The 16,530-nt window shown below is 39.4% G+C and overlaps 3 protein-coding genes and 1 long non-coding RNA gene across 13 annotated transcripts; all 4 read left to right on the forward strand.

Moving 5' to 3' along the window:
• The first annotated feature begins 970 nt into the window (after nucleotides 1-970).
• LOC140795335 (protein WHAT'S THIS FACTOR 1, chloroplastic) lies at nucleotides 971-2,931 on the forward strand. Its single transcript, XM_073147839.1, has 2 exons — nucleotides 971-1,049; nucleotides 1,220-2,931. The coding sequence occupies exon 2, from the start codon at nucleotides 1,520-1,522 to the stop codon at nucleotides 2,813-2,815; it is 1,296 nt and encodes a 431-aa protein (XP_073003940.1). The 5' UTR covers nucleotides 971-1,049; nucleotides 1,220-1,519; the 3' UTR covers nucleotides 2,816-2,931.
• Nucleotides 2,932-3,593: 662 nt separating this feature from the next.
• Nucleotides 3,594-6,134, forward strand: LOC140780405 (uncharacterized). Its single transcript, XR_012107508.1, has 2 exons — nucleotides 3,594-3,834; nucleotides 5,703-6,134. It is a non-coding gene; the product is annotated as an uncharacterized lncRNA (long non-coding RNA).
• Nucleotides 6,135-7,129: 995 nt separating this feature from the next.
• On the forward strand, nucleotides 7,130-10,031 carry LOC140797750 (3-ketoacyl-CoA synthase 10). Its single transcript, XM_073151397.1, has 3 exons — nucleotides 7,130-7,639; nucleotides 8,490-9,115; nucleotides 9,294-10,031. The coding sequence occupies exons 1-3, from the start codon at nucleotides 7,229-7,231 to the stop codon at nucleotides 9,880-9,882; spliced, it is 1,626 nt and encodes a 541-aa protein (XP_073007498.1). The 5' UTR covers nucleotides 7,130-7,228; the 3' UTR covers nucleotides 9,883-10,031.
• Nucleotides 10,032-11,204: 1,173 nt separating this feature from the next.
• On the forward strand, nucleotides 11,205-16,124 carry LOC140801951 (protein FAR1-RELATED SEQUENCE 5-like). 10 transcript variants are annotated; one of them, XR_012111565.1, is made up of 7 exons: nucleotides 11,205-11,399; nucleotides 11,515-11,718; nucleotides 12,270-12,380; nucleotides 13,176-15,044; nucleotides 15,124-15,183; nucleotides 15,455-15,619; nucleotides 15,727-16,124. XR_012111565.1 is itself a non-coding variant. In XM_073157355.1 (7 exons), the coding sequence occupies exons 2-6, from the start codon at nucleotides 11,591-11,593 to the stop codon at nucleotides 15,536-15,538; spliced, it is 2,259 nt and encodes a 752-aa protein (XP_073013456.1). In that variant the 5' UTR covers nucleotides 11,205-11,399; nucleotides 11,515-11,590; the 3' UTR covers nucleotides 15,539-15,583; nucleotides 15,727-16,124. The 10 variants fall into 10 exon arrangements, 2 of the variants coding, with proteins under 2 accessions (XP_073013456.1, XP_073013471.1); XR_012111557.1 differs by having other exon boundaries at nucleotides 12,278-12,380; nucleotides 13,161-15,044; XR_012111560.1 differs by having other exon boundaries at nucleotides 12,278-12,380; nucleotides 13,161-15,039.
• Nucleotides 16,125-16,530: the final 406 nt, after the last annotated feature.

The following is a 16,530-nucleotide window of genomic DNA, read 5'->3' on the forward strand; positions in this document are numbered from 1 at the left end:
GGTTTATCATTATCGTGTTCGCAAAATATATAGGAGCTTATATGCCTATTAATATGATTTTCTCTTTATTCCATGTCATTTGGTAATAAAATATTTACCTAAAACTCAAATTTAAACTTACTATGCTTATCCAAATTTTAATTCTCAAAATACATGGTAAATACTCTAAATCCACATAAAATGCTTTAAATAAGTAGGAAATGTTGTAAATTTATAGAAAATACTCTAACTCCATATGAAATGCTCTAAAATATACATACGCATAAAAGTGCTAGTTTGGTTAACAACTCCACAATCTCTCTCTCTCTCTCTCTCTCTCTCTCTCTTAATTCTTTCTCATCTATCGTTCTTCCATGTGACTGCTTAGTCCTTACTTTCTCTCCATCATCTCCTCTCCACCTGTGCCACCATTGATGGCGGCTGCTACCATCTTCTTTATGTTCATGTCTTCTCGTTAGTATCGCTTGTTCATTTTCCTATGTATTGATTCTATCGTTGTTATATGTTTTCAGTTTTAGCCTGAGCATTGGAATGAATTTCGATAAGATGGTTTGTTGCGACCTATACAGGTTAGGTTAGCTATTGTTAAGTATCAATTTTTATCATCCCACATATTCTCTTATAGTTATGTCATATTAATCGGCCCTATTAAGTTCCTAGTTGGGTCATTACCTCCTCGAGTCGGCCCACATTTTTTTTTCATTTTACTGCACTACAGAGCTGCTCCTTCAAACTAACACATCACTAAATTATTAAATATAATTTAATCGAGCCGTCAAGTTAAGAAATCACTGAAAATCAAACAATTTGTCCACAGTAAGTTTGCTTAGAATTGGCCTTAGAATTTGTGATCTCTTAGGGTCATAAGTATGGTAACTTTGAACACCTATTAAGTTAGCCACGTGCATCTCGCGTGCGGCACATATAGGTCACTCACGAGGTTGCGCCGGGCCGTTACAGAGTCCATTTTGATGCTTTCCAAATTCAAGTTCGAAGTGAGGATCAGATTGTAATAAGAAGTTCTTGAGAGGCTTTAAGTGAAAGATGATGTAAGTTAAGGGGTTAAAATGTAATTCTTCCAAGCATATATATCATATATTTACTTAAATCTATCGATCTCAACAACCGTCAACTGTATACAAGATGTCATCTTTTCTAAAGATTAAAATTTAGGAAAATCTCTCCTTGGACTTGAATCCAATCTCTCTTTGATTGCTAGGATCACTGGGAGGTATCCCAAGAGTTGAAGCTCAGTCTCTTTAGTTACTGATACGTATACAAGGCCTTCTGCGTCATCGGAAGTCTCTTCTTCTTTCTGTGCACGTAAGATGTTTGTCGTAATGTCTAGCTAACCTTCTCTCTTCTTTTCTCCTCTTTCTTCCTGTTATGTATACAAGGTGTTTGTAAGATTTTCCAATCCAACAAAACTCGAAACTCCAAGCCAATATGGAATGCAATATAGCTTCCTTGAATTGTTAGATTAAAGGGGTCGTTGGCTGCTAATAGAGGACTCTTGGAAATGTGGCGTTCCATGTTGAACGAAACAGTTGGATCACTTTCCGACAGGTTGTTCTTGGCCATGCAAAAGCGCTGCATGACAAAGAGTAGAAGGGTACAAGACAGGAGCAAGAAGAAGAGAGTGCATGATCTGGAGATTGCGACGGAGCGCTGGAAGGTAGTGTCGAAGGTATTGGTCATCATGGATGTCTTGAAGAAGGAACCTGAGCAGGTGATACCGGTAAAAAGGCTGGAGCAATACCGGCAGCAGATTAATCTAAGTAAACCGCATAAGGTGGCTGACTTCATAGGTAAATCACCCAAATTGTTTGAGCTCTATAAGGACAAAAGAGGACTTGTTTGGTGTGGGCTAACTAACCAAGCTGAGGAACTCATTGAAGAAGAGGCTAGGCTCTTGGAAGAGCATGCAGAGAAAGCAGTCGAATATGTTACGAGACTCTTGATGATGTCGGTCGATAAGAGGCTTCCTGTGGATAAGGTTGCTCATTTCAGGCGAGAGATCGGCCTCCCATATGATTTCAGAACTAGGTGGATTTATTTGTTTCCAGAACACTTCAAGGTTGTAAGGGTGGAGGATGCTGAGTACTTGCAGCTCACGTCGTGGAATCCTGCTTGGGCCATTACTGAGCTTGAGAAGAAAACTTATGCAGCTGAAAGTAACTTGGAGCAGAATACACCTGGAGAACTTTCCCTTCCTTTCCCAATAAAATTTCCTCCAAATTACAAGAAGATTTTCAGAATTGGTGGCAAGATTGAACATTTCCAGAAAAGGCCTTATTTATCTCCTTATGCTGATCCGCAAGGGCTACTACCTGGTTCGCAGGAGTTTGACAAGAGGGCAGTTGCAGTGATGCATGAGATCTTGAGCTTTACGATGGAAAAGAGGCTTGTCACAGACCACCTCACACATTTCCGGAGGGAGTTTGTGATGCCTCAGAAGCTGATGAGGCTTCTTTTGAAACACTTTGCAATTTTTTATGTTTCTGAGAGGGGGAAGCGATTCAGCGTGTTTCTGACAGAAGCATATGATGGTTATGAGTTGATAGATAAATGCCCGTTGGTGCTTTGGAAAGAAAAGATTCTCAGACTTGCTGGGTACAGAGGAAGGAGAAAGAGAATAGGAAGATTTAATGAGTGGTCTGATGCAGAGAATGGTCTATTTCATAGTGACCATGATAACCAGAGTACCTTTATGGAAGATGAAGGTGAAGATGCAATTGGCATCTTGGATGATGCTTCTCTGACAGATGATTCTGAAATGGATGTGGGAGATTTAAATGATACTTACAAGAGTTGAATCCAATCCTCTTGTGGTAGTATTTTGTATTTGAAGAAATGATTCTATATTATAATTTGCTGCAATTGCATGTCCCAAGAACTCTTTCATATTGCAACAACATATTTACCATTGAAGTGTCACCCTTTTTGATGATAATAGTCTGCTAACTTTTACGTAGATCATGCAAATAATGTGGGTCTTTAGAGTCTTTCTCAGAACAAATCTTGTGAGTCGTGGTTGGGAAGTGCTGAGATCTTTCTGCTTCCTTCCTGTTCCTAAAAATTATACGTTGTCAAAGTATGTTTACCTTTTTATTCCGTTGTATTGTTGTTAGTTACTTTAATACAGATACATTGAGAAAGGTTTGATGTCACAAATGTCGCATTGTTTCCATAGTTAAAAGATTATGTACTTCCAGAAAGCTACTGGACAGAACATCAACAAAGTTGATTTATATTTGGATATGTCTCTGTTATATAAGTACACTGGACTCGGATTTTATTGCTTTAAGCTTATCATGGAGATTGGAGAGCAAGCATACTATAGATAAGACTGGCACTCTCCTTGCGATAGTGGGAAACAGGGAATCCATTCCTCTAAAGAGGTACAGTCATTTAAGGGTATGGAAGGGATATTATTTGCAAAGAAAAATAACAGGTCAAAGGAGCTAAGCAACAGCGTCTTACACAAAAAGAGAAAAGGAGAACATGGAATGTTCAGTATCAGTCTGCATTTATAGGAGGGTAGCTCATTTAAATAAGACTGCAAATTCCCAGCAATCAGAAAGATAACACAGCGGATTTACATTCCTTTAAAATTTTAAACTCACGATTCTATTCTCTTACAGTTACTATCAGGAATAGTGCCTAGCTGGACTTCTGGTGTCGTATCTAATATGGTAAGGTCTAGAGCATGAGCTAATGTCAGATATCTAATCCTGTGAAGGAGCAGCAATGGTAAATGAAATTTGTACCGTAAGGCATTATGATAAAGGGTCCTGGTATCAGAAAAGATGCAGCAGTCCATCCAAAAAAGTGGTATGCTTTCAAACTATCAGCTCATGTTTTATAGCACCTACATAGAAAGTGATATCTAGCAGAATTTAATCACTTTAACGTGAATATTTTGTATAATTTAATGTTTAGCTCTCATGTTCAAGGATTAAGCCTTTTTGGAGATATAAGTTTGTTCTTCTGCATTACAGATGCTTGGTAGTTTTTCTTTTTCTCTTTGTCCGTCCTGTTCTTTTTTGAGCTCCATGGTTGCAGAACCATGTCTATAGGGGCACCTCAAATTGCTACAGATCTATGACTAATAAAGGGGATAGGATGAACTCATGAATTTCTCTGCTAAGGGAGAAATAACATTTACTACTGCTCAAGTGAGCATTTACTTGATAAGAGTACCTTTTAGCCTTCTGTGAGCATCTTTAGATGTTCATGCATTTATGAAGCCATATGCGGCACATGTCATTTCATATTTCTATCCAGACTCTTGGTATAGCCAATCGGAAAGTTCCATTACTTTCAGCATCATGGTGTTTGTTTGGCATAATAATTTTCAGTGTTTATGGCTTAGAAGAACCATTGAGCCCTGGAATGGGACTAAGAATTGACTAGATCAACAAGAATGGCATGTAGATGCACTGATTCAATTAGGATTACTCATCTAATGTTATTGATAAAACTTTCTTGCATATTAATTCCTTATTGTGGAATTACTCAAAATGTATTTGTAAATGTGACTGGAAGGAAGTCTTGTAAGTAAAAAAGTTAAAACAGGGATGCCGCCGTTCTTCCAAATAAATAAAGAAAAAGTTAAATATCTGAGTGCTCCATTTCCCTATAATCCAATGCAAGAACTTCATGTCATCCGTTTGACTGATTTGTTCTTCATAGAATGGTGCTCTTCACCATTTCATTTTTCAAAGTCTGTGAGTTAGATCTGCTCGTCATTGCTCGTAGTGCTGCTACTGATGTTACTTCTAACTGTTGAAAGTTGAGACCTATCCAGCAGACCTTGTGTCCGCATTCCAATCTTTGCAGAGGCATGCATGCACTATTGTAGGAGAAAGATTAATTATTTCTTATATCAAACCATTGCTTGTTGAAGTTTTGTATAATTCCACTATTATATTTGTCCATTGATTTGTTTTCTGCATGTAGAATGCTGAATTTATAGAAATTATATACAGGAATTAGACTAACATTTAATTTGCAAGTAGCAGTTTTACTGTAAAGTACCTGTCATCTTTCTGACCATACAATTAAGGCAATCTGCCTGTATTCTTCATTAATATTATTAACATTGTCTAGATACATTGCTGGAGGCTGACTTCTCTTGTCCTCGAATCACATACCTGTAACGAATCACAGCTTGTCGGACATCACGAATTTCAGTGTTATTTCAGTGACAGCAGCAAATTTCTATTTTAAGTTGTCTTGCATTTTTCCATGTCTAGCTTTAGCCATATGTAACCTTTGATTCATTAATCTGTCACCATATGTACCATTCAGATATTAATATTTTGAAGGATTTTTGCATCTAGCGACTTGATATATTCTCCAACCCATAGCTACAATCTTTGAAAATGTTCTCTTTTTTACCTTCAAAAGGCCCAACTGCATTATATTAAGTTTTCTTTACTGCTTCTATATTGTTCTCCAGTAGCTCTCCCTGCTGCAGCCTGCAGATGATTGTGTGTCTAATACTTATTTGCTAGATCTCATGGTTAGTCTTCAATTGCCTTTACTTTATGTCACTTAAATTGGGTACGGGATGTTGCTTTATCATGTCTTATCACACTCATATTTATTTGCTTATTTTAACTGCCAATAATAACAATGTAGGCATGGTATAATCTAGATTCTTCCTCAAGAAACTCTTACTGTAAATGTCATCACAGGAGATCAGATTGAGAGATGAAGCTTTTATTCATCATCAACACCTAGACAACCTTCTTGACACAAGCATGTGTCCAGGGTTCTTCCAAACTCGCTGACATTATCCGAGACGAGCTGATCTTAGTCCACAATTATTATACCTGGCCACATTGATGCCAGTTTGCCGCCCCTCTTCCCAGATCTGTACATACTCTCTTCCCACTTTAATGTACATAGCAACTGGTTGGTTCTTGGGGTTAAGAATGTTCAATGGCTCTGTACTAGTTTTTAGGCCTGTAGAGGTTGGCTTTTATTAAAGCTCTTGATACCTATTTACTCTGGCCATGTGAAAAGAGATCCATAGTTGGACTATAGATACAAGTACAGGAACATTTCAATGGTTGTAGTTGGATTGTACTGACTGAGTTTGAAAATAAAAATGGTAAACTGCAGAACAGATCTCCTTCAAAGATCAGATGATAGAATTGACTAGCCCAAAGGGATAAAATGAAGATAAAATTGTACTTGACTGTGATTGCTCTATGAATGTTGTTATCTTTCTTTTTCTTCGAGGCTATCAAGGGGAGTTGAAACTGCAAGCTTTCACATAATGTCTCCATCAGTTAGACCATCAAATAAAAATATATGCCGCCCCTATTAGTATGAACCATAACTTAGTGGCTGGCTATTATTCTCTGGGTTGGTACTTGCCTTCTTTCTTTGCGCCCTCATAATACTAAGTCCATACTACGCATTTAGATGAATTCTGGAGCAGAGTCTCTCATGGGTCAACCTCAATCGTGCAGCTGCTCACTTCCTCACCTCCCATCTTAAAAGCTCAATTAATCTATCACAGCGTCTCATTGAATGTGTACCTTCAAGTTAAGAATAAGAGCTTCCTTAAAAAAATTTTACGGTAAGCATATGCCATGCATTTAATTCATTTTAGTGGTCCATTCTTTGGCTACAATTCTTAGATTCAAATATCCCCATCAACCAAGATTAACAAAAAAAAGGTATCAGTATGAGAATATTTCAATTGTTCTGATTTTCTAAATTGTTCAATCCTGTAGCTCAGATGGAGAAACTCATCTGATTATAAGTTCGTGAAAATATAGGGTGTATTTTATACAACACGAGCCTCTTTTAACTTTAACGGACTTAGCACAAACTCCACGTACGCAACGCAGCAAACTCGTATATCGGGAGCTGCGGACGATCTTCTGACTGGTCCTTTCAATTAACTTCACACAATCCATACAGTTATCCACGGTAAATAACCAAATAAGCATGACAGCCCTGACACGACTTTAAAAGTCCAACCCCGGTCGCCTTCCATTCAATCAATGGCGACTTCATGCCTCATCCAAGTTTGGTGCAAGTATTAACTATCCCTCACCCACCTCCCCTAATCCTCTCTATATAAATCTCTCTTCCTCAACTACACACTCCTCATCCTCCTCCTCTTTAGCTCCACACTCCCACACACACAAAAGAAAAGAAAAGAAAAGAAAAGAAAAGAAAATTCTAAGAGAGCTAAGAGGAGGAAATGGCCGGGGAGCATACTCTCCTTTCCACCGAGATCGTTAACCGCGGCGTCGAGGCCTCGGGCCCCGACGCCGGCTCGCTAACTTTCTCGGTTAGAGTTCGGCGCAGGCTACCGGACTTCCTTCAATCTGTTAATCTCAAGTACGTGAAGCTAGGGTACCACTACCTCATTAGCCATGCGATATACTTGGCGACAATACCGGTGCTCGTGCTCGTGTTCAGCGCCGAGGTGGGGAGCTTGAGCAGGGAGGAGTTGTGGAAGAAGATGTGGGAGGAGACGAGCTATGATCTCGCCACCGTGCTCGCCTTCTTCGGCGTGCTCGTGTTCACTATCTCGGTCTATTTCATGTCGAGGCCTAGGCCTATATATCTCATCGACTTCGCTTGTTATCGCCCTAGCGATGATCTAAAGGTACTCTTATATATGTATATATATATTAAGCTCCATTTATATATTTCCAACTTTGAAATTAAGCATGAGAAATTAGTAAAAGATGTGATCACTGGTGTTTCTATGGGTTAGTTTCATGGCTGTATATAGATAGAAGGTAGGTAGTGTAAGTTAGTATGAGGTCTTCCAAGGTAGATGATAGCATTCATATTACAAGAGAGGTTAGAAGAAACCTAAGTTTCAAGATCTGTAGGTTAAGTTTATGAGTAGATCTATATATAGTTGTTGAAATGGATTCATGCTGTTATATATCCTTCGTGGTGATATTTTTAGGAACTCAAGTAAAAGGGATAATCTTTTGATTAGCAAAGGAGAGCACATTATAAGGGTAATCTTTTGTTTTTTCTTCTTCTTCTTCTTGGAAGGTATTTTGTCTTTGGACATTAAATTTTTTTTTTCCTTGGTAGAGGTTTATTAATGAGCCATAATTACTTCACCTACTTTCCAAACGCTCAACAAACAAGAGCCACCGTCTTAAGGAACCACAAGGTTTAGCCCACGTAACCTATACTTTTGGGTGTATTCAAATTAGTTGGGCCATCCTATCTTGGATTCGATGATTAATATTTGTGAGCATCAGCATGTCCCTCGTGATGAGAATATTTGAATAGTACTACTAGTCACACCTATTCCATTTGGGAATATTTGCAAAGAGAATATTTGAGGATAAACCAGAAAGAAAAAAAATATTATTGATAATCTCTAATGTTCTTCTAATGATTGCATTATAAAGGTTTAAATAAGATTAATATATGTATATATAGTTTAATTAGGATGACATTACACTAATTTATTCTATCGTACGTGGTAGGTATCAAATGAAGAGCTGATAGAGCAGGCACGAAAATCTGGCAAGTTCGACGAGGACAGCCTCGCCTTCCAATCCCGCATCCTCAAGACCTCCGGCATCGGTGACGAGACCTACGTCCCGAAAACCATCTTCTCCCCCTCCAACTGCGCCACCATGAAGGATGGCCGCGCGGAGACCTCCACCGCCATGTTCGCCGCCCTCGACGAGCTCTTCGAGAAGTGCCGCATCCGCCCTAAAGACGTGGGCGTCCTCGTCGTCAACTGCAGCCTCTTCAACCCCACACCGTCCCTCTCCGCCATGATCGTGAACCACTACAAGATGAGAGGAAACATCCTGAGCTACAACCTGGGAGGCATGGGATGCAGTGCGGGAATAATTGCGATAGACTTAGCGCGAGATATGCTGCAGGCCAACCCTAACAACTACGCCGTGGTGGTTAGCACCGAGGCTGTCTCGTTTACGTGGTATACCGGGAAGAATAGGTCGATGCTTATTCCCAACTGCTTCTTTAGAATGGGCTGCTCGGCGGTGCTATTGTCCAACCGGAGAAGGGATTTCCGGCGAGCCAAGTATCGGCTCGAGCACATTGTCAGGACTCACAAGGGGGCAGATGACAGGAGCTTCAGGTATACTTACTTCTTTGGGGGTCTCTGTTTTTTTTTTTTTTTTAAAACAAAAGTACCCTTTAAATTTGTTTATTTCTATAGATCTTTCTTAATTTCATATTTGCATGTGTACCCTCGAAAACTCATGACAAAAAATTAAAAAGATTCATAAACTTATATAAGAGAATGTTTTGATCAGGTGCGTTTACCAAGAGGAAGACGAGCAGAGGATCAAAGGCCTCTCCATCAGCCGTGACCTAATGGAAATCGGCGGCCACGCACTGAAGACCAACATCACAACGCTCGGCCCACTCGTCCTCCCCTTCTCCGAGCAGCTCCTCTTCTTCGCCGCCCTCCTTTACCGCCACCTCTTCCCCTCCAAAACCACCCCCACCTCCTCCTCCTCCTCCTCCTCATCCTCCGCCGCCGCCGCCACGAAGCCGTACATCCCCGACTACAAGCTCGCGTTCGAGCACTTCTGCATCCACGCCGCCAGCCGCGGCGTGCTCGACCAGCTGCAGCGCAACCTCGACCTCACTGACAAACACCTCGAGGCGTCCCGCGCCGTCCTCCACCGATTCGGAAACACCTCCAGCAGCAGCATCTGGTACGAGCTAGCCTACCTCGAGGCCAAGGGCCGAGTCCGCGGCGGCGACCGGGTCTGGCAGCTCGCATTCGGCTCCGGCTTCAAGTGCAACAGCGCGGTGTGGCGCGCCGTTAAGCGCGTTCGCCGGCCGACCCGGAGGCCCTGGCTCGATTGCATTGATCGATACCCTGTTGGGCTCTAGGGCTTTTAAGAACTGCTGTAGCTAATGCTTTATTGCATGCACGCATGCATACTTGCATGTGTTCTGGTTTGCTTGATTTGATTTGCTTTGTTGGAAGTCTCTGGACGTACGTAAGAATTTCTGAAATCTACTTATATATCTTCTTCCTCTCTCGCATGTTACGTATAAGATAGTTATTGCTGCTTGACCAAAATTCAAACTATTATTTGTGTCTGTGAGGATTTAATAGCTAACTAAGTTTTTGGGCTGCGTTGAAATTTTAAAGTTTTGGCATTTAGCATATGAAATAAATTTTTTCTTCTGAGTATTAAAACCTGAGAGTTTAATCTTATTTTTGACCTATTCCACTCTCGGATTGGGACTGGTCATGGCTGTCTCAGTGATAGTGCTCAATTAATGGGAAGGTGGAGACTTAAATGTGAGGAACTGCCTTTGCAAGAAACCATTGAATACGCAGTTAATTGGGTAGTTGGCATTTCGGTCGCATTATTGTTCTCCATTAAATGATACCAATTAAATGCCCACATGGATACAGAGGATGTGGTTGTACAATTATGATCCGGAACGCAATTGAGTCTTAGAAAGAATTTAGTGAAATTTATATTTACCCTAGGGTTGTTAAATTTAAATTCACTTCACTCTATATAAATTTTATTTGTATCATTTTATTCTTTGTAATTTAAAGATACTTATTAGACATAAAATATTAGAGGATTTAAAATAATAAAGATACTATAAAAATATACATCTATTTAATAGATTTAGTATATTTTTATCATCTAAAATTTAATCCTCTAAATTTGTCTCTAGTGAGTATTTTAAATTTTAATATATATATATAATTAATTATAATAAACAAAATAATAATAGTCATAATAAATGTCATACCACTGTCAGTCTGTCACCACTGGTTTCCACTTTATAGGCTTCAATGAAGTGTCATAATGGGCTGGGCTGGGCCGGCCCAATAAAGACTTGGCCCAGGTTAAGAAAGCTCTCTAAACGACAGGCTAAGGTTACATTAATTATCCATAATAAATAGTTGTAGATATATTATAGTTAATACCTTGGGTTCTCATCATCTCTTGTATCACAGATGTACTTTATTACTAATTATTTATCTTCCATATAATACATTAGTAATTTTGTAGTAGTCATCGGCAGTATCAGCTATCAAGGAGTCTCAAGACTACTTGCTACGGTACGGAGAAACAGTATCTATACACGTACAGCAAATATACTTATGTATACACATGGTACGTCCAAGAGTGCTTAGTTGAAACGCTAAGTGCTTGCGTGTCAGACGTCGAATGAGTCTCTTCGTGGCTTTCCTACCTAGGACCTCGCAGCTGATCCGCTCCGCCGCTCTTCGTCCCCTCTCCCCCCCCCCCCCCTCCCCTCCCCCCTCCTCTAACGAGCTCGAAACCCTAAAAATCTTGGTTTTTCTACCAAATTTCAATCGAGTTTCCGGTGTTCGAGGAATCTAAGCTCCAACCGGAGCCATTATATCACACAAGGTTTGGATTGTCGCATTTTATTTCGATTTCCAGTACGATTGCTGGAGGCTGATGTTTTACCCCAAATTTAGCGATTAAAGGTCCTTTCCTTTTGTTCATGTCGTTTGGTCAAAAGATTATAGGTGGAGGAAGAGAAGGGACCTTAAACCCTAGGTGATGGATTACCGTTACCGGAGCCGCCATTGAAGCCCATGATGCATGTGCCCGTGCCGAGTGGCGACGTCCACGGAGTCTGCGACCATCAGATGCAGTACGAGCAAGAACAGGATCTCGAGGTCCACCATAACGACGGCGACGATGGATTGGAGCGTCCTGTCAGGTGAATAAAATCTCGATCTTTTTGCATTTGGACTGGTGTTTGTAGCTATCTTTAGGAGTGGAGAATAAAAGTTCGATCTTGCTTTTCATGAGTATTTCTTAGTATTTTCGGTTTTTACTCTGTAATGGAGCCGATCGAAATGGGAATTGATAAGCCTATCTGTTGGTGATGGCTTATGTTGTTTATTTTTTTTTCTCAATTTTGGGAATTGACATAGGTTGGATCTATTGACTTTTCTAAGAGTTCTGTACTAGTTAACAAGTTTAAACTTGGGATGAGGGAGAAATTGCTTTTTCAATATATACTATCCCATATTACATATAGTGGTAGTAGTTGTGCACAATAAGAAGTTTTACTCTAATTCCATATACCTCGTTTTTTGTAACAAGATAGATAACAAATAAGTATCGGGGAGGAAGATACTTGCTGGGTATTGGTTATTGCATTACTAGACGCCTGGGGTACACTAGAAGCTAATACTGATTTTTCTTCTTTTCCTCTATAATGTCATTATTACACATCACCTTTGTCATATCTTACGCTTCTCTTAGTTGTTCAGATGCTTACGCTGTGGCATCAGTTCAAATGCAACACCACATATGCGCCGTGGCCCTGAAGGACCAAGGACTTTGTGCAATGCGTGTGGAATTGCATGGACGAAGGTAGATAATACGCAAACTTGTTCTTTCCTTCACAAATGTGATGATTTAGTCAATCAGCATTTCTAGCTTTTTGGATCTCTTCTTTTTCTTAGTTTCATTTTGGATACAATGCTATTTGGTGTAGTAACCTCAAGATCCTGACATATTGCTGTGCATATAATAGAAACTTTAAAGCATAGTAGAAACTTTTAGTGCTGCATATGACACCTGTAGATCAGACTAGTATGACTATACGATTTGCTTTTTGTGAGGTAAACAACGGAAAAGTTAAAGATAATTCTTTCTGGCTTATGTAACTCTTTTACTGTTTGGAATGTAGGAGAACATAAAGAGAAGAATACATCTAATTTCCATTAATAGTGCTACCACTTACAACTCTTGGGATTAATCATAATTGGTTCTTGTACTTCTTCCTATGGAACACATATATGTGTACATCTATATCATTTGCATGCCCCTAAGTAAAAAAAGAAGAAGATGAGGATGACAAGCCTTCTTGAGCTTCACTTTTGGTGTATTCTTGAATTTTTATTGTTCCTTTTTCTGTTAGGTAATTTGTGGAGTATTAATGAACAATGAGTTCCAAATAATTGCTAAACCGTGCTGCATTTTACAGTTCACTGATAATGATATCAGTGATTTCATCAAATAATTTCAGTTTACAATTCTCACTGTTAGTTTGAATCAATTCTAAACTATGCTACTTCATGTATATCTACTAGTATGATGTCCTTTATTATTGGTTATCCAGTTTCTTTCTAAACTGATGAACTATTCTAGAGTTTGTATAAACAGGGGAAAATGAGAAAAGTAATTGATTCTGATGCTCCTCTAGATGATGCTGCAATTGCTAAGTTGGTGCCTGAAGTTGATATGGAATTTGAAAGTGAAGACAAAGCATACGAGTTCTACAATAGGTATGCTGGACATGTTGGTTTCAGTGTCCGGAAAAGTTCATCAGATAAATCCTCTGAAAATGTTACTAGATCAAGAACTTTTGTATGCTCAAGAGAAGGTTTTCGTAAAGACAAAAAAGGAGCAAAGGAAGTCAAAAGGCCACGACCAGAAACAAGAATTGGATGTCCGGCACGAATGACTATTAAGATTACATCAGCTGGTAAATACCGCGTGACTGAATTCATACCAGATCATAACCATCAGCGAGCGCCCCCTTCAACAACTCACATGTTAAGGTCCCAAAGGATAGTTACTGAACTTCAAGCTTCTGAAGCAGATTTGTCAGATGATTCAGGAACAACACCAAAATCTAGTAATGATTCTCTTGTAAGGCAAGCTGGTGGCCTTAGAAATGTCACTTTTCTTCCTGCAGATTATAAGAACCATCTCCGCTCAAAGCGTATGAAAGTAATGCAAATGGGTGATGCAGGAGCCATGTTAAAGTACCTACAGAGCATGCAGCTTGACAACCCTTCATTCTTTTATGCCATCCAGGTTGATGAGGATGACAAATTGACAAATATTTTCTGGGCTGATGCAAAATCTAGAACTGACTTCAGCTACTTTGGTGATGTGGTTTGTTTGGACACAACCTACAAAATAAATGGATATGGTAGGCCATTGGCACCGCTTCTTGGTGTCAATCATCATAAGCAAACTATTATCTTTGGTGCAGCTTTGCTTTATGATGAATCTATTGAGTCATTCAAGTGGTTGTTTGAGACTTTCAAGATTGCAATGCGTGGAAAACAACCAAAGACAGTTCTAACAGACCAGTCTATGGCAGTAAGTAGTGCAATTGCTGCAGCATGGCCAGGCACCAGCCATCGTCTTTGTGTGTGGCATGTCTATCAGAATGCTGTTAAGCATCTTAATCATGTCTTCCAAGGCTCAAAGACCTTTGCTAAGGACTTCGGCAGATGTGTTTATGATTACGAGGATGAAGAAGATTTCCTTTTAGGATGGAGAACCATATTAGAGAAGTATGATCTTAGAAATAATGATTGGCTATGCAAGTTATTTGAGGATAGGGATAAATGGGCTCCGGCTTATGGGCGGCATATATTTTCTGCTGACATAAAGAGCACATTACAATCTGAAAGTCTAAGTAGTGTCTTAAAGAAGTATTTGAGTCCACAATTAGATCTCTTGTCCTTTTTTAAGCAATATGAAAGATTAGTGGATGAACATCGTTATGCGGAACTACAAGCTGACTTTCACGCAAGTCAAAGCTTTCCTAGAATACCTCCATCCAAGATGTTGAAGCAAGCTGCTAATATATATACACCAGTGGTGTTTGAAATTTTTCGTAAAGAGTTTGAGATGTTCATGGATTGTATGTTATTCAGTTGTAGTGATGTTGACACGTCATCGAATTATAGAGTTGTTGTCACAGAGAAACCTAAAGAACACTATGTTAGATTTGAATCAACGGATTGTTCTGTTGTCTGTAGTTGTAAAAAGTTTGAGTTTATGGGAATCCAATGTTGTCATGCGCTAAAGGTACTTGATTTTAGAAATATTAAGGAGTTGCCACAAAAATACTTCTTGAAGAGGTGGAGGAAGGATGCTAAGTCTGGAAATGGAGACAATCAAGGGGCTGCCAATGATGGGAATTCCAGATCTCCTACGAGTTCACCATTGAATGCTCCAGTGTCATCATATGCAAATCAAGAAGGATTGCATGTCATGAATCAATTCAGTCAAGTAGTACAACTATTTTTGACACTTTTGTTTTTGTTTGGATTGTATCTGTGGAATCTGACAGAATCTCATGAAACTGCAGGATTCTCCAGTTTCCAATATGCATCAACAGACATTCCATGGAGCTCCTCAACTGAGTCAGGTAGAAACTTGGTCAAGGGGATGAATTTATACTCAGACACGCTCAAACTAAATCCTGTATTTTGATGTTTTTGCGGTGTATTCTTATTAATTTATTGGTGGGGCAATGCTGAAGCTTGTAAAAACTTTGAATAAAATCTTGGCATGGGTTATCTAGAGTTCGAACTTTCTAAAAAAGAAATATGCATAGAAGAACATTAATCAATGTCGGCCTGTCTTAGCCATGCTTAAACATTCACTTTTTTAACTCCCATTTTCTAATTGTTTTGCAGGGTTACCCTATGCCAGATATGCACTCCCAACCATTTCTCAGAAACTCCCATCTTAATAATCACACTAGCGATCACGGCCATTGACATACATCCGGCACAAGATTCTCGACCTTGGGATTTCCTTATGATGTATTTTTTGCTACTTTGATGCTGATGCAATAAATGGTTTACTATTCAATTCTTCATTTAGCTTGTCAATTACCTTTCAATTTGAAAACTCCTTTCCCTTGGTTGATATGGATCCTCATGACTGTAACATATTGTATTTTCAGGCATCTTGATCCATGGATTTTGGTTTCGGCATTGGGCACCAAAAAGGAGAAATCCTCATATGATAATTTCTGTGGCCGAATAAAGCTTCTTCTTCGTAGACAGCATCAAATGTGGTAAAACGTATATGAGCTAGAGCAGCTATTTTGGCATGCAATAGATGAAGGCATTACTACCTAAGTGATGGGTGTCCTCATGGAGTACATGATTACCATTTCATCTATCGTAAGACTATACCCACGACGGCGTGCAGTCTGTGTATACTTCTGAGCGAAGACTTGGAAGTTTGTATCCTGTGACTAAACTTCTTTTTAATCAATCATTTTCAACTAGTTTTCCCTGCATCAGCCATGTAATTTCAACTAGATGAAGGTACTATATGTCCGAGTCTTTTGATCCATGAGTTGCAAACGTACGACATGCATCATTTGTCTAACGATGGTCACTTACCTTGGCAGACTTTTGCATCATAGCATCAACTACAGCATTTGCGTTGTTGGTCATTTACTCTGACCAAGAGCTATCCAAACTCTTCAAGGAGAATTTATTGCCTCTTCAAAGACTGGAGACTCCCCCCCACCCCCATCCCACCTACCTAAAACTGGAGGCTTACTTAAAAATTCTTAAAACTCCAATCAAAAATCTAGTTCAACAATGCATCTGACAAGTGTTGGGTATTGTTAGGGTGGGCATTAATTTAAGTAGCTATATAACAATTTCCACTTTCTGGAATGCCAGGAAACAAAAAGAAATGTTTGTCTTGTGAAATACTGAACTCTGTCCTCTTGCCTACCAGCCACCATGTG

The sequence above is a fragment of the Typha latifolia genome, chromosome 1 (assembly GCF_019914945.1).
Source record: "Typha latifolia isolate L0001 chromosome 1, TyphaL0001v2, whole genome shotgun sequence".
NCBI lineage: Eukaryota > Viridiplantae > Streptophyta > Magnoliopsida > Poales > Typhaceae > Typha > Typha latifolia.

Excerpts from the sequence above, each read along its gene's own strand:
- LOC140795335 (XM_073147839.1), top strand. The coding sequence starts at position 1,520 with ATGTGGCGTTCCATGTTGAACGAAACAGTTGGATCACTTTCCGACAGG.
- LOC140797750 (XM_073151397.1), top strand. The coding sequence starts at position 7,229 with ATGGCCGGGGAGCATACTCTCCTTTCCACCGAGATCGTTAACCGCGGC. Across the intron at positions 7,640-8,489 it reads GCCCTAGCGATGATCTAAAG|GTATCAAATGAAGAGCTGAT; the intron begins GTACTCTTATAT and ends CGTACGTGGTAG. Across the intron at positions 9,116-9,293 it reads GCAGATGACAGGAGCTTCAG|GTGCGTTTACCAAGAGGAAG; the intron begins GTATACTTACTT and ends TGTTTTGATCAG.
- LOC140801951 (XM_073157355.1), top strand. The coding sequence starts at position 11,591 with ATGATGCATGTGCCCGTGCCGAGTGGCGACGTCCACGGAGTCTGCGAC. Across the intron at positions 12,381-13,160 it reads GTGGAATTGCATGGACGAAG|AGTTTGTATAAACAGGGGAA; the intron begins GTAGATAATACG and ends GAACTATTCTAG. Across the intron at positions 15,045-15,123 it reads TCATGAATCAATTCAGTCAA|GATTCTCCAGTTTCCAATAT; the intron begins GTAGTACAACTA and ends ATGAAACTGCAG.